The sequence below is a fragment of the Serinus canaria genome, chromosome 15, assembly GCF_022539315.1.
Source record: "Serinus canaria isolate serCan28SL12 chromosome 15, serCan2020, whole genome shotgun sequence".
NCBI classification, from domain to species: Eukaryota; Metazoa; Chordata; class Aves; order Passeriformes; family Fringillidae; genus Serinus; species Serinus canaria.
In genome coordinates this window covers 8342624-8367942 of record NC_066329.1, presented here as the reverse complement: position 1 = coordinate 8367942, position 25319 = coordinate 8342624, and the positions used below count along the sequence as shown (strand labels likewise).

The 25319-nt window shown below is 40.8% G+C and overlaps 1 protein-coding gene across 1 annotated transcript in view; it reads right to left on the bottom strand.

The window, feature by feature from the left end:
* Positions 1 to 3242: 3242 nt before the first annotated feature.
* GALNT9 (polypeptide N-acetylgalactosaminyltransferase 9) overlaps positions 3243 to 25319 on the bottom strand; it is a 129267-nt gene continuing 107190 nt past the window's right edge. The window contains exons 7-11 of the mRNA XM_018916327.3: positions 21631 to 21816; positions 17633 to 17770; positions 15265 to 15360; positions 8794 to 8961; positions 3243 to 8113 (exon numbers count right to left, since the gene is read on the bottom strand). Of these exons, the coding sequence (XP_018771872.2) occupies positions 7967 to 8113; positions 8794 to 8961; positions 15265 to 15360; positions 17633 to 17770; positions 21631 to 21816 (735 nt within the window). The 3' untranslated portion in view covers positions 3243 to 7966. The remainder of the gene's footprint in view (positions 8114 to 8793; positions 8962 to 15264; positions 15361 to 17632; positions 17771 to 21630; positions 21817 to 25319) is intronic.

Sequence of the window (25319 nt, the reverse complement as noted above, 5' to 3'; positions counted from 1 at the left end):
TGATGTGGATTGTAATCTCATAACTCTCCATTTGGTCAGCAAGACCAGAACATCCAGGATCTGCCTAGCTTTGACCTCCTCTGCAGGGTGAGTGTGGCCAGGTCAGCCCCTCACCCAGAGTCATCCTGAGTAGACCCAACATCTTGCTAATTGCCTTTTTAATACAAAACAATCAACTTTGCAATGAAAATAGCAGTTTCTCCAGTTTAAACACATCACTTTGGTGTTTAATTTCCTCCTTTTTGATGATAGGTGGCACCAGCTTCTCCTCAGAATGCCAATGCTTGAAGTACACAGAGAATTTCAATAGGTTTTGGCAAAGGTTTCACTGCTACACACCACAGCACTGACCTGTGTGTTTTGGAGCTCTGTCAACAGATTAGGCATATTTCACTGCAATAAACTGCAAAAGCAGAAAAATCTTTCCTGAATCCTGATTAAAATCCCTTTATTAAAACTCAGTTATTCATGTAAAGATGCCAGGGCATTATCACCAGGTGAATTGCTGTGTGTTAGTTCATGCTTTCCAGGTTGGACAGTGCAGCTCAGTCTTTAACTCCCACTTTTCCAGCTCAAGGGAATCCTGATGTGCCTTGTCCTTCCCTTCACATCCCATTACTGGAACTCTGAGTTCCTCAAGAATTTTTTCTGCCAGCTGGGCCCACCCAAAGAGTCATCTTGCAGCCTCCACTGTCAGCAAGACAGAGGCTGTTAGGAAGCCCTGCTTGGCTTTTTAAAAATAAATAATGTTGCACACATGGTCCAATGAATGTCACATCACTTTGCTGGTCCCAGCTTTATCCATAAGTTCTGTAAGTGACGGAATTTTGTTAGTTAGAAGGCTCTTTTTTTCCCCAGTGCATCTCCTCTACATCAGTAACACACCTGAAAGTGATAGAAAAAGACAAATCCTAAAAGGAAAATGGTAGGATTTGGTTAAGCAGTAAAAGTGGGCTAATGGTAAGAAAGTCCAGCAAAACCTTGCACTAAATTTTCATGGGTTTTGTTTGCTGCTTCTTAGGATTACAGTTAGTTTTAAACACTGAAATGAACTCTTGGATTAATCCACAAGTTAGAAATGTTTCATAAATTCTAGAATAAAGAAAGGGGGTTTCATTTGTTTGTTTGCTTTCACCTCAACAGGTAGAAAGGTACCCCAGTCCTTATTTTCTTGCTTTAAATTCCAGATAATGAATCAGAATGCAAGGCAAGGCTGACTAATAAAGGTGCTATGTTACAGGAACAATAGACAGCCAAAACAAAACAAAAACATGACCAAGCCATTATAGGCTGAAAAATCATGATCACTGCCAGTCAGTGCTCAGTTACAGACACATATTCATGATTCACAGTCAATTAATGTAGATTTATTGAACAAAGGAATGCTACATCCACAGAATACATTCTTCACAGTGAAAAAACTCATGCTTAGGATAACTTCTGCAGTAAAAATGTGGTCAGATGCAGAACTGCTGACAAAATATTTATACAAACCTAATCTTGCAGGATATTATTCACAAAACATTCATTCCAGCAAGCATATGGTACCTTCAAAGGTGATGTTTCTCCTTCCAAGAAATGCTGGCTTGATTACAATAGGAAGTTGGGTCTACAGAATACCTTGGCTTGAAACAGAGCAGTGTTTTTACACAGAGTCCTCAGCATGGAGTTACAAAGAAATGGGAAAGAACACAAAGACTGATCCTGGGGATGGAGCTAAATTTGCCAAGGCTGTATCAGGCCATTCCTTCTGAGGCTGGTGGTATTGTCAGCAACCTGAAGGCCACAACCAACCCCACCTCCTCTGGGAAAACCAAAGAATCAACCAAGGAGGCTGCTCCTCCACTTAGGCAGTCACTGTCCTTGCAGAAATTGGGAAGGAAAAAGCTTGGGCATTCCATTCAGGTGTCACCCAGGTGATTCAGCTGAACCAGAGGGATGTAAGAGAGTCAGGAACAAGGGCGCATGTCCCATCCTGGTCACTCACCTGTAATCCTGGGTGCTCCACAGCCTCCTGACAGCAGGAGCAGCAGGGCAGGGAAGAGTAAAAGAGGGACTTGGATCCTTTCTCAGAAGCTCTGTTCTCCTTGATCACAAATTGCAAACTTTGTCATGCACATTGGAAAAACAGCCTGGCTGAGATCCAAAATCAATGTTAAAGCCAGCAATGTATGTTTTATCCCGCTGAGCAGCTCAGGAACCCGATGGGTTCTCACCCTGCTATCACCCAGCACAAGAGATGACACAGACCATCTGCTTGTGCAGTTACAAAGTTGTTTGCTGGTGACACAAAAAAAAGCATGACAGTCAGTTCAGAAATATATTTTAAAACAGGATGACAGAGGTCAGACTAAAAAGGGTGTTAAAAAAGAGTTGGCAGCAGTAATTCACAGCTTTTCACCATAAGAGAACTACAGGGCATCCTATGGAATGAGAGGCTGTGGTACTGACTCACAGTAACTGTGCTATTTATTACAGAAGGATGTTGTGATACCCAGAGCTCTGAGTGGATTGGATACATACAGGCCCAGTGTCATTACTGTGGTTGGGTTGGTGTGTAGAGCCTCTGGCTTGGGAAGGCCTTACCCGGAGAAAAAAGGGGAAATATATGGTGAAAGGATCATTCTACTTTTACCCTGCATCCCATTTCACTGTTCTAAACAGCAATTATTGACTGTTTGCAGTGGTGAGATGCTGGGATATGTAAGTGACAGTCTGCACTGTTATCAATCCAGTTTTGGTTGGGCACCCCAGGTCCAAGTCTCTTACGAGTGTGCAGTGACTGCCTTTCAGAACACAATATGTGCAATTTAAATTTTAAAATGCCCATATGCTTTGCTCTTCTAGTTTTCCTTTGTGTGAATCTTGGAATTTTAATACATATGTCCAAATGCACAATGATAAAACATGCAGCTCATGTCAGCATTAAAATGCATAGTAATTTATTAACTTTTTCAGTGTGAATACAAATTGCTTTGATGATGTGCCACATAATGAAAAAATATTTGCAGTCACAACTTGCATTCTAGTTCCTGCATTTTTTAAAATTAAACATTACAAAGAGTTTGAAAACTACACAACACTTGTTGATGGGCAATAGGAAACACTAATACTATGAAAAGTAATCAATGCTTCTACATATCTTTGAAGACACTCTTGATTCAGAAATTGTTTTTCAAAAGCAGGTTCCCATATATTGTTTCACTGGGTATTTGTAAGCATTCTTGGCCAAAACCCATTGTTTTTATTCAGGACAATCCCTGAACTCAATACCTTTTAGTTACATGTCATTAATGCTTTTGTAATCTAAGTCACTGTATTTTATGAAGCCATTCTGAAATCCGTTATAATGCACTAAAGAGGTCACTGTAGTTTGGGATTCTTTCCAAAGAGAATTTTTGGGTATTAAGTTTCCTGTGGTGCCATCTAGATCTAGAGACATGTAAAGACCTGATCCTTCCTTGGTTTCTGTCCAGCCTGTTAGCTAGATCTAATTGGCAAGACCATCTTTTATCTGTGGTATGACCTCTACCATTGACTTTGATCAGCACTAAGAAGCAGGCAGTCAAATTAGCAGCAGGCAAAAATAGAACACCATTGTTAGAAGCACCTTCAATCAGGTGAATTCTGGGAGTTGTTCTTCCTCCCAAAGCCTCTGATGAAAAAACAAAGGTATTTGTGCCCTAACTGAATGATAATATGCTAAACTCCCTCTGAATTACAACTTCTGTTGTAGTTCTCCATATAACCCAACTCCCTGGATCCCGAAACTGGCCATAATGCACTTTTGTGTGCCTGCTAATGAACCATTTCAAATGAATAGTGGATACTGAAGAAATTACACACTGTGTGATTGATCTAAAGAACAGATTAGGACTGGTGCTATTTCATTAAATCTGACTAGCTATGACTTCAGTGCTTAAAATTGCAGCTATCCTGTGTCAGATAGATTACACCCCTTGTCACATGGCAAGTGAGGTTTTCATCTACTAGATCACAGTTTTTTAAAAGGGACAGGCCAATGAAAAGGACTGTAAATGAAGGACCATGAAGGCTCCATCTTCAGCCACATTGAGCCCCAAATTATTCATTCAGCAGAGAGAAATACTTCAACACTTTTAAAATATGTATGAAAAGCTGTTGTTTGTTTCCATATTTTGGTCTTAAAACACTTCTGTGCCACCTGAGTTTGGTTTTTTTGCATATGGAACAGCCCTGAAGAGTTCTGGTGGGTGAGCACAACAGAGAAGTTACATGATTGCAGGGGAATCCAGTGGGTCCTTCCAAAACATCAAATTTCTCTTGTTGCCTTCCCACTGGAACTTAGAAAGCCTCAGGAACCAGCAAGCCAGTAATGCTAGAGGACAGTCCTGGCTGAGGAACAAATAGATTCAACCAAACCAAAATAAAATTCAGCTTGGAAAATGGTTTGTAGCTCTCAAAAAAGAAAGGGCTTTTATTACCTTAGGACTCAAACTCATTTTTGGGGACTCTAAAAAAAGAAAAATGCTTAAAAAAGAATATTTTTCCAGGCTTGGCTTTCACAACAGTGTGCTAGACTTTCTTACTGGTGTGCTGGTCTTTCTTACCTTCTGTTCTTTTGTCCTATGACCTAGTATTTAGCTCCATAATCCCCTAAATCAAACAAAATAGCATAGAAAGTCTTTGATCTGATTTTTCTCCACAAGGCATATTAGACTACACTGAATACCTTTCATGAGATCTAGAATGCTGCACTGTGGGAAGCAAGGCTGAAAATTTGAACACCATTAAGCAGGATTTCAGATTATACTAAGGGGTGAAATACTGACAAAAGAACCATAGACTTTGGTTAAAACAGATAATACTCAAGGCTTTTTTTATTATTATTCCTTTGACGAGAGAATATTTAAGACCCTCTCACATGCAGAGTCACCATGTTAGCACCACAGCCAAAGCAGTGGTTCATACAGATAAAGAATAAAGTAAAATTAATCCAACAGATGTGTTTTGCAAATATAAGAAATTGTTCCAGCAAGTCTTAAAAAAAGGACAATCACATAAAATACCAACTCCACCTTTTAAGAGTTATTTGATTTCTTTTATGTTATTATGTAAATCTCAAAGCCATTTATCTACCACAAAAACCTGTTTTCCTTCTTGTACCCTAAGTCTGGTTCTTGCAAGCCTCCTGCAGCTGGTGGCCTTGGCACTCAAACCTGCCAGGACTGACCACTCTCAGACAGGGTGGCCACAGTCAAATGCCCTGAGGGGCAAAATTCCAAGACACCCAATTCTCTCTGATCATGGTGGTGTCAGATGAAGGTTTGAAATCTCCCTGAAATCTCTGCCAGTAAACACAGATTTATCTGGTCCTCTCAGCTTCAAAGCTCCTAAACTGCCCATGCAAGACTCCTTTCAGGAGAGTAGATTGAAACTCTAAATTCCTCTAAATATTCAGCTTTCCTTTTTCATTTACCCAGGGCTTGAAAGGCTTGCTGCCCTACTGCTAACCAAGGATCAAGTGTGGATTCTTAATTCAAGACAAGAGAAAATAAAAGAAAAAAAGAAAGCACATGGCATGTTTGCTTCTGTTCAGTCCTGTAGCTTCATACTCTAATAGGCCACACTGATATATATAATTAATTTCTACTTCCTGCCATGTTCATATAAAACAGTTAGCACTTACTCACTGGAAAGACTAAAAATGGGTGTGAATGACCTGTTACTCCCCCAAAATCTCACCTGGTGAAACCATCTTTTGCTTTCTCACCTCCCTCAAGGAGTAAAACTCCATCAGAGCAAACAAAAGGAGAACAAAGCTTTCATACACTTTAAAAGGTGGAAATTGTATTTGGAGAGAAGATGAAAACTCACTTACAAACTCAGCTTATCATAAGGAGGTTAAATGCAGGGCAGCTGTTCCCAATCTATATTTAGCCTGAAGTTTCCTACCTGTTTTGGACCTGCAGGAAGGCTTGAATACTGAGATTGTCTGTGATTTTATACAGTATTGCTTGATTTATTAAAGATGCCACTCTCCCTGCAGGTCTTATTACACTGTTCAAAAGGTTGTGTGCAACTTACCACAAACACAGAATTTTAAGTATTTTTGTATCTAAAACTCACCCAGAATTATTCTTTTGCATATGTTCATGTGTATCCTGGTCCACGAGACATGAATAAAGATCAGCAATTAGCCACAAGTAAACTCCAGGAGAATTGGCTTTGTATTGCATCTTGCACACTCTATTTCAAGAATAAAATTGGACCAAAACATAGGGATATGCTTTCTAGAGGCTAACCAAGATTTGACAAGACCTGATGGATTTTGCATGTTAAAAGTAAAAATTTTATTACATATCACGCCCTTGAAAAATTAACTTTGTTTCCATTAAATTTTGTTCAGCATGCCTTGAAATAGGAATGGCAAAAGTTATTCAAGGAACAGATCACCAAGATTCATGGTACCACAGTGACTGCAATTAGCTATTTTCCTGGCTCAGTAAAACAAAACAATTTTTTTTTTTTAACTATAAAATATTAAGTTGTGAAATTAACAGATACCATCTCTGTCTCTCCTTCAGTATGACTGAAATCATCAGTACAGAAAAGCTGTGTGCCACGGACCCACACCCAAAACCTGTTGACGACAGTGCTCATCAATTTTGGCAGCCTTTAGGATGAGACCTTGTCACTGCTCTGTCCATGTGCACTGACCCTGCATGAACCACTGGATACATTATTAAATTCAGGTTTACAAAGATGCTGCTGATGGGTCAGCTACAGTAAAATATTTGTATTTCAGAGTAACAGTATTTATATATGCTCCCTACCTCTTGCTCTAATCTGCCTTCTTATCACCAGGCTTGTGTTTGTTTTTCAAATGCTGAAAAGACTTTGTTGGTTTATTCAGGAAATTTGTCTAGACAGTGCTCACACAGCATATTTGCTCACATTTGACATTTTCACAGGATGGAAAACAAAATGGAAGATCCAAGTTTTTAAGCTCCACAGATGGCACCTAAGCCAGTCAACTTATTTCCAGAATAAGGAGGATTTGGAGTATTCCTGTTCCAGGCAGTCTCTGGAACCACACAACAGTGACCTGCAGGACAGGACACACACTCCGGGCTTTGGGGCCAGCTGAGGCCTCCTGAAATCCATCCATCCACCAGGACATCTACTGCCTCAGAAGAGCCAAATATCCAAGTGCTAAACTGTGATGTCTCTACAGCCAACAAATGTAAAATGTGGCAATATAACGGAGCATGTGGCTATTTTACCTATTCAACATTTATCTGTGTCTAACTAGAAGAGGTCTCTAAAATGCTGCCCTCCAGCAGCTCAAAGGTTGAGAACCACCTGTAAACATTTGCAGAACAGTCCCTTTCTAGAAACAGAGACTCCTAAACAATCAACCTTGAAATGTATCATGTATTATAATATATTTCCAGTGTTATTTACAGATCTTCTTGTTTAGTACAACGAACCAGACATGCTGAAAAGGTGGGATTTTTCCAGTCCTCTTTTATACGAAGTACAATAAAAAAGGCACATAATTATTCACCGTAGGAGTTGTGCACCAGTCCAAAACTTAAAGCTAAAAAGCTACCCAGCAGAGAACTCTCTTTATGAGGCAGTATTGGGATGTCTCTTTTCAACTCAGCATGGAAAGATCTGTCGATTCCCCTAGGAGAGCTTAAGGAATCCACTTTCCTGTTGTGTTCTGGTCTTCACAAGATTTCCAAATCAACAGAAAACTCTTGTTTAGCTTCCCACATCATCTGCTGGAGCAAGGAAAAGTCAAACAGAGCGTTTGTGTGTCTGCTTTCCTTTTTCTTCTTTCTTTCCTTGGAATGCCCAACGATGGAGGACCCTTGAGAGCCAAGACCTGTTCAAACTAATTTGCTTTGAGACAAATGCCTCAGGAGATATGGCACACTGAGCAATGGACAGCAGCAGGACAGGCAGCTCAGCCCCACAGTCAGTGCCGACCATGCTTGATCCAGTTTCTAATCATCCATTTCTGCCCCGAGCACCTTTGTACGACTAATCTGAGCCCAAAATTTGCATCCTTTGACATTTCCACTTCTAGACAACGGCCTGTGTCTCTGCTGATGATTGGACCATTCTGGGGAAAAAAAGAAGGGGGAAAAAAAAAGAATTAGAGGAAGGAATGGACTAGAAAAAAACCAGTGCTACATCTGTAATTCCTTAAAAAACATTGTAAAATGCATTTCTGTATATATCATGGCCCAGAAAGTGCTAGAAATTCCTAGGAAAAGCTAGCTAATACATAAAAAGTACCACAACAATTCCTTGATAATTGTACATTTAGGAATTGCTGGGAAAATCCCCCCAAATCATTAGAAAATCTCTAAAAAGTACTAGTGATTCCCTACAGAGCTAAAGAAATAGGAAATCCTAGAGACTGCAATCATGCTTTTGAAACTCTTAAAACTGTTTTGAAGATTCTAGATCTTAAAAAATGCCTATAAAGGTGCTAGAAAAATTCTAGAAAAGTTCTAAATGCAAAAAAACTCCTGGACAATAAACAAATACAAGCATGTTCTTGACAATCAAGACAGAAATTGAGACTATTCCAAAACAGAATAAACAAAAATTCCTTGAAATCATACCCCAAAATTTCTAGTAATGATGAAAAAATATTCCTGGGTAGCACCTGATCTATGGAAAACATATCTGACCATTTCTAAAAAGTACTGGGGGTACTGGGGGGAGTTCCAAAGACCTCCTTGGCATCATCCCTCTTTAATTCATCTCTTCAAGGCTTCCTCAGCTCTTCCACACCTGTGTGAAATCCCAGAACCTCTGTGCTGGCCTCAGGACATCTTCACACTTCTTGAGGGTGGGTGTCCTGCCCTTGCCATCGTCCACCAGGCATTTGGAGTCGGGCAGGAAGGCGGTGGAGCCCAGTGGCCCCAGCTGCAGGACACCTTCCGAGCTGTAGCGGACAAGCTGGGGGAGAAAGGAGAGTTCTGAGCTGCTGAGGAGCCCTTGGTCCTGCTGCACAGCGGGTCTGGCACACGCTGCTCAAGGGCAAACCTTGGCAATGTTGGTAAAACATAGAGCACAATGTTCCCCTCTCCCACTCTTCTGCTCCCCACCACTCCCCACCCACTATGTCACTGCAAAAAGGGCAATCAAGGAAGTGAAGTAATCAATATGTAAATCGTGCCCACTCAGCAGGAGTTGATTTAACAAGGACACGATGTCAATTTTGTCGTGCAGTTTGTTCTGAAGAGCTCTGTTAGAGGCTATTGATAGCAACAAGTCTAATTAGTTTTTGTAAATAAACATTACTGAAAAAATCCAGCCATGCAACGCGTATCCAAAAATATGAGAGGAAAAAAAGAAACCATGAGGGAAATGGCAGCAAATTTGCTAACATATGCTTCAGGCCTACATAATAAAGAATGACACTCTGGTATTTCAGTTTTGTGTAAAGCACATTAAAGCAAAAATGCACGATGCTAATTTGGCAGCAGGCCAATACGTCAAATCAGACTTATCTACTTCTCACTTCTGTGCTTAAACCCAGAGTCATTAAACCAGCATAATATTTTGCCCTTCCTACTCTGAAAGTGCAACACCCAGGTGCCAAAAGACTGCAGAGTGGAGTCAGCTACGTGGCTTGTGTGCTGTCAGCCTGGATGCTGCAGGGTGAGGATCTGAGCCACCGAAGAAATGCAATTACCACCCAGGAAATTCACTGCCTGGCTGGTCCTATTGCTGTTATATGGCTGAAATTACTTAACAAGAAAGGGAAGGAAGGTCAGAAGTGCCTGCCATTTATTGGATGCCACTGACCAGTGTGTGAGATATCATTAAGAATCAATCAAAAAAACTCAAATTAGAGTCTGGCTTTCTACTGCCATCCTTATTAACCTCAGAAGAATCATGCTGTGAATAATCATTTCTTGCTGGTGGTAAAAAGAGCATGGTCTACTTGCTCCCAGACCAGATGCTCTTTGACATAGTATGTGTTCATTTTCCCACCTGCCACTTCTGTTCAGAGCAGCCATGTGAAGCACAGAGGTAGAAGAGAGCCTACATCAGAGAGATAACCACATGAGGATGCTCTGGGTATGAATGGTGCCTCTGTCATGGCACAGTCTGGACACACTTCATCAAAACACTTCTGGGGTTTTTTTCCACTCTGAGGTTAGGAGGGACATATGTAAAATAAGCTCAAGCAAGCAAAGTAATTCAAAAAAAGAAGGAACTGCCAGGTCAGACAAATTAACTTTGTTTTTTCACATAAGAAGGAGCTGTTTAAAAAAATGCAAATCAAACACAACATTTTGTCTTTTTTTTTTTTTTTTCTTAAATAAACCAGACTGTATATTTCACACTTCTATTTAATGGGTTTCCAGCAGAATTCAAATGAACTGCAGGAATGGCTGAAACACTGACCAGAAAATATATTCATCTTGCAGTCTTTATTATCTCTCTGTAGTCCCAAAATACTGCCCTACAAGCTTGTTGGCTTTGCCTTACGTAGACAATCAGAAGAAATGTTTAGAATGGGCTATCTGCTCTGTGGGATAGGATTGGTTTTCCTTTTTGAGATGAGCAGCATTTTCTGTAGTGGTATTAAAATGGTCTAAAACATTCTTTGTCATCAGAATCTCAGTAGCCAGAGTTCCATGTGCTCTGTATCACAGTGGCCATGCAATTTGTTATAGAGCAGCCTGTCAGAGCAGAAAGGACCAGTCCTGCTTAGGCTTTAGAAGTGGAAGGTGCATTAACTCAATTCTAAACTATCTGCAGTATTGAAAGTGGCAGTTTGTGTTACAGCTCAACAGGGTCAGGGATGGCTCCGTGCAGGAGACTCTTATCTGTACAATCTTGAGACAAATGGAACAGCATGGGCCTAATTTCCTGAACCTGCACTTTCTGTCAAGTTTTTATGGCTGTTCCAACAGTCATGAAAACTTAGACTGATTCCAAATAAAACAGAAATAGAAAAAACCCCACCCACAAAGGATTATCTCACTTCAGACCATATTACATAGGAAAGCTGTAGAGCCTGCTTCTGCAAAATCAGACCAGAAATTAAGGTTCAAGAAACTACTATATGATTAATAACATCTCTCTCCAAAGATTTTCTGTCTTAACTTCCTAGAGACAACATAAACTGTGAAAATAAAAGAAACATTAAAGGCAATGCTTATTTTTAATGCTTATTTTAAGCATTAAAAAGAAGTTGCTAAATACTATAGGATAGAAAGCAAGAACTGGGATACAGCCAATGAAAATTGTACCTCCTGTTTTCAAACTTGATCTTAAGTGTCACAAATATATCCACAAAGAAATAATTCCTATTTATGTTAGAACTGTGGGCATGATACACCATGTTAAATCTATTCCCAGTGCCAACCAGCCAAAATCAAACAATAAAGTTTCTTTTGTTAAGAACTATTAAATCTTATTAATAAAAAAAAATATCTGTGCAGGTTTTGTTGGGCTGAGATCCTTAGATATCTACACACTCCAAATTGCAAGCTGCAGAACAGAAGCACACTTTTATACATCACATTGGGATGGACCCTTACTCAGGTTTCTCTCTTTTATCTAGGAAGAGCTGAAGGATTCAAATGACACTGAAGCCAAGTGCTCTATTAAATACTAAAGATCTAATCCTGATACCATCTGCTCTACTGATGTAAGATAGGACAGTTTTCCCTTCAACATTCAGAAATCTGAGCAGAATGCAAAGGATGTGAAAGGTTTTTTATCAAAGCCACCATACCTGGATCAAAAATAGTCAGTGCTGCTGCCTATGGAATATGATCCTCCAGGAATATTAATGTGGTAAGAAAATGGCAACTTTAAACTGGAGGATTTGACTTCAAAAACATCCTTTCCTTCTAACTTCCAGTCAAGTGAAAAAAGCACCAAATGATTGCAGGTAATTGTTTGTAGGAAACAGTTACTAGGATGGGTCTGGTAGCTTTCCACACTAAATTTATCTTCTCTCTCTCACTCTTGTTCTCCAGGCAAAAGGAAATCTTTAATGGTTCCTCAGCCCTGCAGTTAAGGCAAGTTGTCAGCTGCCACAGGACTGAAACAGTGAGTGACCCCAAACACCCTACATCTCCAGAATACTGTCCCCTCAAGGCAAACAGATCACAGCTTATCAAACTTCCATGTTTGCTCCAGAATCCCACCCAGCTCTTCCTGCAAGTGGAGAAAGCACCTGTTCATCCACCCTGCTGCCCTGCACAAAAATCTGGGCAATCACATCAAAATGTTAAATACCTGCCCTCTAGCAACAGTTTAAGCAGAGCCTTTCATCTCCTCTCACTCTGTCTGTGTAGCTGCAGCCCCAGGAATCCGAGCAGGGAGCTCTCCCTTCCCTCTGGTTGTTGTCAATGCAGAGGGAGTTCTCTCTTTCACAGCTGCAGTGCCTCCCCTCTCTGCTGTGAAAGGGAAGGGAGGAGGGTGGCCAGGAGGCTGTTCACCCTGGCCCTTCTATCCCACGATGCCGTTGCATTATGTTCTCCTCTCCCTCACATACCATATAATCAGCCCCACATCATGGCATTCAAGGCAGGCTCTGAGACAGTGAATATTTCCACTGGGGCTGTGTAGTGCTCTCAGATGCTTCAAAACCTGCATGTCTTGTAACCATTCTATGAAGCTTCCAGAACAACAAGTTCCCCTTTTGGGGGCGTTGTATCTGTCCTCAGAACCTCTTTTTTTTTTTTTTTTTTTTTTTTTTTTTTTAATTATTTTACAACAAAAGTTTGTAGTACCACTGGGCTTTGCAGCTGATTGCACAATGAAAGCCACACACAGAGGCAGAGCAGTTCAAGCCTCCAAATATACTTCTTTATTTACAAATCTTCTGTAGCCCTGGACTGTTTCTCCCAGTAGTATTTGCAAATGTTTTTTTCCTGGAAGCCATTAGACTCAAACTTCAGATCCAATGAACACATATAAAAAGGACACTACTTTGCTCTAAAATAGGATTTGAAATCGACTCAGACTGATGCAAAACCTTGTCTGGATATTCTTAGCTGTTAGCTTCCAATGACTTAGCTCAAGTCAAACTCATTAAACTAAATTGATGTAAACTCAGGCTAAATGCATTCCAGAGCATCCATAAAAGAGCTTGTCCCTGTTTGAATAAAGAAATTTAACAGCTGATATCATTACAAAGACGTGATTTATCATGGTGAAAACTGATCTTGGAAACACACACAGGGAAAGGCAGTCACAGTGGAGTGGTTTTATTTTACCACTGTAATGTAGGACAACAACATCCAAGGGAAACAGAAAGGTAAGACATAGAGAAAAAGAACATTTTATCACAGATGAACAGTAATCTTATTCCTAACTCAGCTTTCTTTAAACACCTGCCTGACTTGGGTGGGTTTCAGTGGAACCATGTGTACACTAAAATCACTGGTAATCTGCTTGTCAGAATTGAAGAGTATGGAAAACAAACAGATAAACAGGCAGAGGCTTTCCCACTGGTAGGACATGTGAACACCAGTGATAACCCAACTGGGGAAAGGGAGTTCCATATTTATATGAATTTATATTCAGTAGGCATGTACAAATAACCCAAAACTCAGCTCAGTAGGGGTATTTTATGTTCTATGCTTGAGATGAAAAATGTCAAAAATGGAAAGCTAAATGCAGCAGACAACTATGCTCACCCAGCCTGATTAGAAGAGGGGCTTAAAAAATGTTTATTTAATATATTAAAATGCTTGCTGTCAACACCTTTCGTGCTATGTGCTTGAATATCCTTGATTAGGGTTTGTGCAGCTGTGGTTCTCACACTGAATTAATTTTGTAAATTGTGGTGAGATTATAGAAGTTTTCCAGCTGTGTAATCATTAATTAACTTGGCTGCATTTGAGTGGCTCCAACCCATGGTTGTCTGTGAAATACTCAACTTAGATAAAACATCACCTCTGCCTTCACTTGGTGTTTCTTGCAGAATGAAAACTCTTTTCCTGTGTTTTGTTTGTTTGTTTGTTTTAAAGGGAAGAATTCACTGTAACTTATGCCCTCACCTATTTTCTTCCTGAAGTCAAAGCCTGCTCTGTGAGACAGGAATCAGGGAGGCAAACAAGTAGGTTAAGGACTTAAATTGCAAAATAAATTACAGTCAGAACCATTTATTTCATTACTTTTCTAAGTGCTAGCACACTATGATAGAGATTAGATGTTGCTAAGGGACTTTCAGGAAGGACTTAAATTTGCAACTTTCTGTTCTGATTAGGATGGAGCAGGAGACTGAGCTCTCTCTGAGCGCCTTGACATCTCTAATGAGAGTCTTCTTGAGAAGCTAATTTACATCTACTTAAGCAATGCTGTTTTGTTACCTTATTCAAAGGCTGCTCCTTCCACCTCTACTAGGAGAGTGTCAGTCAAATACTCCATAATGATCCTGCCAAAGGTGGACACTGTGCCAGGAGGAATTACTGTCTCTGTCACTTCACCTCCATGGTGATGCACGAGCCAGGACTCCCAATCAATACATGCATGACTGAACCTCAGATAATTGTTAAGCCTGATAAGGTCACAGTTTATTTACACATGAGAATGTTCATTAATATAGGTTTGATTCAGATGCTACTTCAAAAGAAACAAGAAGTGCATTTCAGAAAAAGCTCAAGTCCTGGATTTAAATTATATCTAACTTGTATGAGTAAAATCACTATGAGCATGGAAAGAAGAAATGTCATTTTTAAATCTTCAGACATCTAAAGAAAATAATAATATGCACAGGGACTGACAAAAAAAAGGAAAAATCTATTTTAGAAAAGTCTTAGAGGATATTCTTAATTCCCTTTGAAGCTGATGTTAAATATGTGCTTAACTTTTTGCCTACTTGGGGAATCAAATCAGCAGCTTGATAAATAATTTCTGCCCAGGAGCCTGTTGGACCAAGGAACAGTTAAATTAAAGAGGCACCATGAATAAGTCATGTTATAGCAAGAAGAACTGCTCACTCACACAGACTACCTAAATTAATTAATCTTGAGTGGATCCCTGTTATTTAAACAAGTAATGTGATTCTTCTGTTTTCCTAACTGGCAACTTCAAAGTATGGATTCACATGCTGGACAGCCTTGGAAAAGGTACTTGACAAGACTGGAGCAAAGCCAGACATTTGCCTTTGCAGCTCAGGAATTATACTGCCAAACTCAACCCAAATACATCCATTTACTCTTTGTTTCTTCTGAATATTCTCTGAGTTCAAGGTTTCTCACTCATGATGGGATTTTCACCCTTTACCTGGGAGGACATTCCATGGCAGGGATAAAGGATGGCTTTGTCATCCTCTTCGGCCCCCTGGTCCAGGCAGTAGCCACTGGCTTTGCTGTTCCTCACCTGGAACCAGACCAGAATGAAAACACTTCAGCTGGAAATTAATCCCCATTTTAGTCCAGTCCAGCTAAATCTCAGCTGTGATACAGCTCCTGAAAAATGTACTATGTAAAACTGCTCTCTGAGGGACACCTGCTTCTCCTTCAGCTATGACAGGGTGCCAGCAGTGAATCTGCTCCAGGAAAAGACATTGTTTGGACAAGCTGCTCTCTCTACACACCTTGGGTCAAAGGTACATTTTTGGCAATTACTCAAGGATCAGAACTTCCTAAAATTCACCCAGGCCAAGTTTTGCTCCAAATTGCCCATGTGCAAACATAAATTTTGACCCCGCATGTTGAGAATGTGGCTTTACAAACAGGTTAGGAGCTACCCAGGATTGGTGTTGGATCTAACATGCTTTTGTTTCTTCCTATTGCTGATATAAAACCAAAAAAAGCATGTGAAAAATTTTTATCTGAACTGAAAATATGGTACATTGTTATGTACAGAAGTGACATAAAGCACATTTTATGAAAGGACACAGGTTCAGAGATCCAAGGAAGTAAAAAATTCCTGTGCCTCCCTAGACAAGAAGAATTTACAAGTCTATAAAAACTGGGATGGAGCTCTTGTGAAAACCCTTCCAGCCTTTCTCTTGAGGCTGGAAGCATTACACACATATTTTCAACATAGAAGAACTTTAGAGATATCATAAACAAGAAATTATTTAGACAGACACCTCAAAAGACTCAACAGGTCAATTTTGGTTTAGACTGTGAAGTACCTGTCTGGCCACCCCTATAATTTAGAAACAGCAGCAGCATAAGATGTCAGAAAAAAATCAGTATATATTCCTTCATATTACAGTGTACAAGCATAACAGGGAATCCAATTGGATAAGGGGGCCCACCAACAACTAAATTTTAGGAGGTTTATTTTATGTCTTGGGTACTATCAAGGCTAAAGAAGATGAAGACAGCTTTATGAGATGGCTTTAAAAAAAGGGGAATTGAGTCACTAGGAAATATATTTTTACTACTGTTTCAATCTGTCTCCCATCTACTCAATACATTTATTTTTCTTGAAACTCACAAAAATCTAGACATCTTTTCCTCCAGGAAAATAACCAGAAGTACTTTACAACAAGCTTGATGTCATTAGGATGAAGCCTAAAGACTGAAAGAGATCTAGGTTGGTTTATAACAGGTAAATACCTTGTGTGGCTCTAGTCTATTAAAAATGTTAAAGAATTTGATATTTGCATCACTGAACTTCCTGCTTGACTCAAGAACCTTCTATGTGACAGCTCAAGAGGAACAAAATTTATTTTAGAGCCCAGATTGCTCAGGGTCTGGTATAATTGACACAACATTGGCACTTCTGCCAATGTTCTTCACTGTTAACGACCTTCTCAGAGCTGACAGATACCAACAGCTCCTCTTGAATTTACTCAATGGCTTTTCTCAGTTCCTGATGGGGATAGTTAGATTAGGATGCAAAGTGATGTTATGGAATAAAACTTCCACTTTGTGTCACTGTCTCAAGTGCCTGACTTATTTTTGTATGAAGTCAATCAAATGGAAGAGAAATGAACAGTCTCCATTTAGCTGTCTCGTGGGAAAATATATCGCCTTCGGATTTAATTGCAGCTCATGTAGACAATTATTTGAGCTCTGCTGACCACTGACATTTTCTTTATGATGTCCCTTGCATCTTCTTTGGGAAAATGATTGCCTCAAACTTATGTCTCAGTGTTTTAAAATGAGAGCCAAGGAGGTTGTGGGTCATTGTCAGTAAAGATGACTTCAGGAGCATCACCATACAATATCAGAAGGCTTCAACCCACACAGAGTAACATCCTATTACCTCAGAGGGCTTCAAACACCCACTCCTGTTCTTTAGCCCAACCTTTTATACCCCTCATGTTGATGCACTGCACCTGTGTGCCCTCTGCTCCCTTTGGTGGTTGGTCAGTGCCCCTGGGCACTTCATGGCTCATTGCTGTCAGTGCTGCTCACCTGCTGCTCACAGCTGTAGCCCATTAAGGATGAGGCTCAGCCACAGCCCCACTCCCAACCACCACAAACTGTGTGCCTACAACCTGCTGCCCTCCAACAAAAGGAACAGGCCTTCTCAAAGCCACACTCCTTAGTGTTGATTAAAAGGAGGGGAGGGCATTTTTGTCACCACTGCTGCGCTGATGTGTAATTGCTCTGTACATCCTGATAGGCAGCTCTGAAAGCAGAGGAGTGCTCGAGTGCAGCTGTGATGTGTTTCCAAAGACATGCTGTACCTCTCCATAAGTGACTGTGTTATTGTAAACCCTCATCTCAGGGTACACGTTCTCCAAGTACCACTTAAAGCTCCGGCACTGCAGTCGCTGTCGCAGAGCAATTCGTTCAGAAACGTCTCCAAAGTCAACTCCGGGGTTCTGCAAAGCAGAAAACCAATAAAGAAATCTCACTGCACTGGTTTGATGGTTGCTATCTTTACTGAAATCAAACTGGAGTTCATTTTGTGTAGTAAGCTGCATTTCCCGCTTTTCCTTCTTTTGTTGTAAGCAGCAGCTCATCAAACAGCTGGTGTTGAGTGCAGAAAATAAATATTAATGAAAGCCAGTGGAAAAAGGACATAAAGAATAAAAGAAACCCCAAAATAAAACAAAATAATAAGAATACAATAAGAATGTTGTTACTTACAGCATTTCTAAGTGTTTGCAATCAATCCTGAAGCCTTTGTTTTCAGATTAATTTAGAATTTCGGCAGTAATTCTGATCTAAAATATGGCAGCTTGGTCATGCCTTACTCCACTACGAGATTTGAGTATTCAGTGAAGTAAATGATGTCACAACAGATCTGTTAAAACTTCAAAGCAAAGCTGCTCAAAAATCATTAAGCTCCACTAAGCATTCATACTGACCAGCATTCAGTTTTTACTAGAACTGGAGCTCATTTGCAGACTTGAGCCGTAGAATGCAGTTAAACTCAAAACCTTTATAATTCTACTTCAGAATCTAATTCACATTTAAATACAAATCCCATGAAAGACACAGGCTGGAAGATTCAAGTTAATATGAACAAAGTCAGCCATTTAAAACTGGTGAGTCCCGAGTTGGAGTCTGTTGATTTAAAGTGTTATAAATCATCACAGTTCAACATTAAGACAGTAAGAGTTACCTCACCCAAAAACCTTTTCTGACACTATATTAATCAAATGAACTGAAACTGGGGAGTTTTGCATGAGATCTCTCTGAAGTGCCTTGTGCTTTTCCTCCAGAAGAATATCTGTACATTTTACAGATTGTTTCTAATGCAGAGTTCTAAGACAGCAGCAAATCTTAGCTCAGGGTTTATTAAGATCCCCAACAGATGCCTGGTTTTCAGGAGAGAATACAAGTGTAATACTGAACAGGTTTTCCTATTTGCCACATAAAGGGTTTGCTGTGCTCACTGCTGCTTGCTGATGCACGTTCTGTCAGGAGCCCTCAGTGCAGCATCCATTCAAATGAATGTTAATTGACGTGGTACTTGAGGCTGTGTGCAAGGAGAGCAATCCTCTGAGGCACTCAGTGCAATAAATCATCCAGTGTAAGATTCCTTTATCACTAAAATTGTCGAGGAATAAATCATAAATCAATACTTGGGGATCTACCAAGCATTTGGTTAACTGGAATAAAGCTGTGCTGACCTGCTGCTGAAGGTTATAGGAACATGATCTTGCAGGTGTGCCCAAGACCATCTGCTGAGCTAGAGAAACATATGCACACATTCTCAATAACCTGTGAGTTGTGAAAAAGATGGTGGGAAGAAGAGTTAATGTGGAGAAGTTAAAAATATAAGTTATAGAAGAGTTGATTTGGGTCAGTTTTGTGATATGGGAAAATGCATGTGTTTTACCTGCCTCTTTTCTGCCCTATTTAAAATGAGGCAATACAGTGCCCTTTTTTGCTGTGCTGTTTCTACTGCAAATGGAGCAGCTGTGAAAACAAATTGAGCTGTGCTCACCCTCTGTGCCAGCTGCAGCCACCATGGGCAGGTTACAGTGTGATGGCACAAGAATGAGGTGTCCCCAGGATTTACTTTATGGACATATTCTTTTTAACCAGTTTGTAATTCTCCTGCAGAAGGTTTTTGTGATGGCTTATGCCAAAACTGTACTTCTGTTATCTGTATTGAATAATGTCATGAACACTAACATCAGCTTCCTTTTCCTGAGAGCTAATAGGCTTATTTTTATGATGCACATTTTATCAATCAATCAATTTATTTTATGAAAAGGAAATTTTAATGTTCAGTACTTCTGCTGATTTTATGTCTTTTATTGTAGATGTGCCTGGGTTTTTTTTTTAAAAGCTCCGCTGTATAGCTGAGTGCAGAAAACTGCATCAATAAGCAATCTCAGAGAGATTAAAGGAAATCATGTTTTGGCGTAAATGCTTATTTAAATATCATCTTTTCTCAGAATTCATTTGCACATGTCATCAAGCAAGCAAATTTACAGAGGTTAGTTTTTCATCTCCTAATTGAAAACTGACCATTTTAGCAAGTGTATTTTATGTGTTCAGACAGGGCCAAAATGCTCATAAATTTTTAATGGACATTGCACTGTCTTCCTCCTACTGTCACAGAAATCTTGTGGAAAAAGTGATGTGGCATTGCCTTTTGTTAAGGCAAAATAATTCTCTGTCATTACCTCTTGGGCCAAAAGAAGTCACCAAAACCACATGCACAGAGTGTCCCATATTGAACAGCAGTGAGTGAATTTAGAGCTGTGAAAATATCTGGCATATTCAGACATCAAATGGACAAAGAGGAAACATTGCTCCTTTAAAATGTGTATTTTAAAAACTGTAAGGGGAAAGAACAAAAATGGGGTTTCATGTATTAACTAGGCACCAAAGTATGAGTAGATGTTTAGGACAGACTAAATCTAATGGAGTCTTGACAAGACTCCCATGACTTTGATGAACTCCAGGTCATAACTGAATATTCCCAGACACCTCTGGGTTTGCATATTTTCCTGCTCTGATAGGAACATTCCTGTTCCTATTTGCTTCAGCTCTGGCCAAGCCCCTGCTGTAAGGGTTAACTAAACCATCCTTACCTACAGATTAGTGTATGTTACCCCTCAGCTGCTTTCCCTGTGCCCCTTCATGGGAATAATTCGGATGCAAACACAGCCAAAGAACACACCAACAGCCAGCTTCCACCTGGCTGGGCTATAACATAAAACTCTTCAAGAATTGTGCTCAGTGCAGATGTAGCATGTGATATACTTACAGAACTAAGTGATAAATGGAACCTACAGTTTTATCTAATATTTATATTACATGGATTCCTAGAGGCTCCCACATGCCAGCTACAATTCGTATGCACCGTGAGAAGCAGAACGTGCTCACACTGCACCTCTCAGCCTGTGGACAATAAAACTATTTAATGTGTGATTCTTTTATTGCATACTTCGTTTTTTATGCTGGTGAGGTCTACTGAGTCTCACAATGAATGATGATATTTATTTATGGACATTTCTGTTGTCCCCACTGTTGTAGCATATGAACACCTCAGAGTTTAACAGTGCCCCAAATTAACGACTTCTGGGGGAGCACATAAACCTGAGACATTTTGCTCTGGTTAAATTATAAATCTGTGTCACTCCTTACAACAGTCAGGACTGAGTGCACAACTAAACTTAGACTGAGGAAGTAAGTTCTCCTGGCAGAACTCTCCATACTGAGCATGCACCAAAGCACTTTCCCTGAGCTTTGCCCACTTCCTTCACCTGTGACCATGATATCTTCTGAAAAATCCCTTTGCCAGAATTTTTCTCCTGAGAATATGAGAAGCCTCAGCTTCTCCATGTTTTGCTCCTCTGGAATGTGGCCTGGAGATTGTTTATCCAAACATGTGAATTGTTTTTAATTAATGACCAATCACAGCCAGCTGTGTCGGGACTCTGGTCAGTCACGAGTTTTTATTATTCATTCTTGCCTAGCCTTCTGATGTTTCCTTTCTCTTTCTTTAGTGCAGTTTTAGCATATAATTTTTTTAATATAATAGAATACCATAATATAATAAATCAGCCTTCTGAGAACTTGGAGTCAATTCTCATCTCTCACCTCGTCCTCGGGACCCACAACACCACAACATTCACCTCCAAGAGCTAACTAGGAATGGCTTCGTGTTTCTGCCTGTGCTCTGGCCAGAGTGTGGGCTGTACTTACTGCCATGGGGATGTTCCAGGCCATGCAGACGTGTGACTTGTGCTCAGGGCAGAGTGTGGGCTGTACTTACTGCCATGGGGATGTTCCAGGCCATGTAGACGTGTGACTTGAAGTCGTCCATCCAGACCTCGGCGGCGCGCAGGGCGTTGCGCTTTGCATAGTAGTCGATGTCGTTGTTGTAGGGCTTCTTGGTGCGCTCGATGTGCGCCACGCGGGAGCAGGGCAGCACCTCCATGCTGCCCCCGCACTGCCACACCTGGGGGAGGCACACAAAACAGCTGTCACAACCCAGGACATTGCTCTGACTGCCCTGGATGGCTCCCAACACTGGCAGGGGGCTCAGAGACCTTGGCACGGAGTCAAAGACATCTGTGGCTTTGATCTTAGCCCGTGGAAAAAGTTATCAACTTTGTGTGAGCAGTTACAAGCCACTAGGGTTTGAGTAGAATGTTAGTGAATTTATCACAGGGTGAAAAAGTAGAATTTTGGGGATTTAGAATCGGGGTTCAAGAGGCAAGGTGGAGGAATCTGGGCATGTCCTGTCTTTTTTCTTCTTCTTGTTCTTCATCTTCTGCTGTGATGGTGACACTTTCAGATTAGTTTAGAGTAGAGACAGACTGTCTAACATAGGTGATAGGTATTGGGAAATTATTGTAAATAAAGTACATGTAGTTTTTAGTATAAAAAGCTAACAGCACCCCGAGGGCGGTCAGTGTGCCTCAACCCGACCTGCTGGACAGACCTCAGCAGGTCAGAAAAAGAATGTACTAGGTAAGAAAAAATAAACAGCCTTGAAAAGCAGAGCCGAGGAATCTCGACTTCTTCTTTGACCGTAGGGCTGGGAAAAAAGACTTTTTACTACCTTGGGAGCCATTCCAGCAACATGAAACCTAAGAAACAGCCACGGGGCTTCTCTTTCCCCCCTAGAGGCAATACAAGTGCTTCTGTGCAGGAGCTGTGTGTAGGGTGTTTGCTAGTCACTTCAAAAGGATTGCACAGTTCTCCTCTGGCTGCACAAGGCAGGTGGGTCTGAGGGGATGCAGATAGCTGCATTAGGTACATAAGTTGAGGAGCCATAAAGAGACAAGTCCTTCACCACAATATCACTGTTCTTGGGACCATGGGGCAGAGAACAAATTTTGAGGTGGTAACCTCTACCATGGGTGCTATTTTAATTGAGTGTTTGTTACTGAAACTTCAACAAAAATCAGCTGTGTCATCTGGCTGGGTTTGACACATGAATGGGGTATGGAAAGGGCTCTAAGGTCACCCCAGAACCTTCTCTTCTCCAGACTGAACATCTCCAGCTCTCTCAGACTGTCTCCACAGGAGAGGTGCTCCAGACCTCTCATCATCTTATCCCTGTGCCCCTGAGCTGATGAAGTGGGCTAAAAGGGGCTGAGTGGAGACTGTGTCACCCAGCCTGCCCAGACACCATGGAACCCACACAGAGCAATTTTCTCCCTGCTGATTGTTTACTGTCTGAACTCCATGGCAGGGGACAATGAGGGCTTGTCTCTTTGCATCAGCATCATCTGGAGTGATGCAGAGTGTGGGAGGTGTATGGATCCAGCTCCCTCAGGTCTGCACCTAGTAGAAAAGTCTGAAAATGAAAGATATTAAAATATAAGCAGTACTCCAGTACTTTCCAAGGTTGCCTTTTACTGCGAATAAAAGCACATTTCCATAAAGATGCAATCCAGAACTACAGCAGGACATTCTCCACCTAACCTGCCTTTTCAAGGACAAAGATAAAGTGCTTGGGAAGTGGCAAATAAAATCTCTGCTCTGGCTTTTCTTTCTTTAATACTTTGTTGGGTAATATTTACTTGCTGCTTTCCAAACAGTTCCGTAGTAAATCACTGACTACTGAAATTTACATTTGATAAATGGAATACACTGAAAAACACACTGCTCATAAATTTGGACTGACGTGTGCAAAGAGGAAGTGCTAAAAAAAAGAATTAACTGATTTTCACAATCAGAAGGAGAAATGAGCAATACACTTTAGAATGCTGCTATTTCCCCAACCCAGCCTGAAAGTCAACTGTTTAATGCACAGCACACTTTCCTTCCTATTGATATGCCTAATGACCTTGTAACTCTTATTTATGTATTTTGGTTCCAAGGGCAAGTACATTATCTGAGTGACAGATTTATTTCCTTTGAATGCCAGTGCTCACACAAACCTGAAAATGAAAAGGTACTAAACTGCAACATTAAAGAAAACAGTTTAGCTCATCTGTAAATTCAACACAAACAGTTATTTATCAGTGATAAATTCTCCCCATATGAAATCCACAGGGAACACAGACACCTGGCTTTGAAGGAACACAATAAAACAAGGCAGCAGCAGCCTCAGGCCAGAAAACTCTCACTCTGTCTGATCCTGGTGCTCAGCTCTCAGTAGGGGTCTGGCTGTGGTGTGACTGCCCCATCCATAATCTCTTGGACTGCTTCCCCCTGACAGTCACTTCTTCCCTCTCTCCTCAGCCCGGTTTGCTCTTTAAATATCCAACACCTGCTGAAGAGGAGCAAAGAAGGAAGGAAACAGCCAGGAAATACTCAAGGAAATTTTTCTTCCTTAGAAGATGCTGAAATTTACCCCAGATGACTTGGAATTTTTTTTTTATTTGAATATCTAACTTTTAACACCAGCAAGGGATGTTTTCCAGGGTAAAAATGGTATTTCCAATTCCAGAGAAAGAGAACTGGATGCAGAGCACAGGGGCAAGGAGTCAGATATCTGTGTATCTCTATCACCAGGTGAACATCATTGTGCCACCATTTCTCCACATCCCAGACAAATGTCACAGCTCCTCAGCTGTGGTAATTTCTTTCCAGGCCAGACAAGGTCTCCTGTTTCATTTAATGAGGATCAGGTTGTGCTCAGTGAGCACAGACATGACTCAGTATCCCCACACCCTTCCAGCACATGGCTAAGTACAGGGTGAAGACCTTGTCTCCTTCCCTTCCAGCCCAATAATCACTTAAACTTACACTAAAGAGAAGAGTTCCTGTAGTAGAATCAAACATGTGCATCCCAAACTGGGCAAGATCCCAGCAGCTGAGAGCCATCATGTGAGATCTGGAAGAATACCTGAGACTTGTGCTTGAAGGAGGAGGATGGGATGCTCACCTTCTCCTCTCTGGACACAGAGTTGAAAGGCAGAAAACCATTCCCTGTCTGCTTCTAACCAAGGGTAAAAGAATGAGGGAACTTTTATTGCATGAATCAGGTGAGTCAGCAGCAGATCCTGAAACTGGTTGATTCCCGTCCTCTTTTCCTTCTCAAAACTGCACTTAATGACCCATTTTAACACTACCAAACAACACATTTCTTTCCACATCAAACTATAAAATTATGCCAGGAAAATAATTACATGCCTCAGTAAAACATTTATCTAGCAGGATCCTTAAAGTACCTTACTGGGGGAAGCAAACTATTTCTAACTGTGAACATAAAATGATGCCCAAGGCCCTCCAAAGAGACACATTTCAGGCAATCAGAGAAAACTGCCTTCTGTATCTTCTGGGAGAACAACACATTTCCAGCCCAAGTTATTCCTCTCATATGGAGCTGCCAACAGTAAATGTGTGTCTCAAGGTTCATTTACTGAGCTGGTGGAAGGGTTACAGTCTTTGAGCTGCTGCCCACAAGGCTGCACATGGCTGAAAATCCCACTCTGCCTTCTTTTCCCCCATGCAGAGACAAATCCCTGAGAGCAATTCTGGGTTTTTTTTTGGTTTCACAGCATG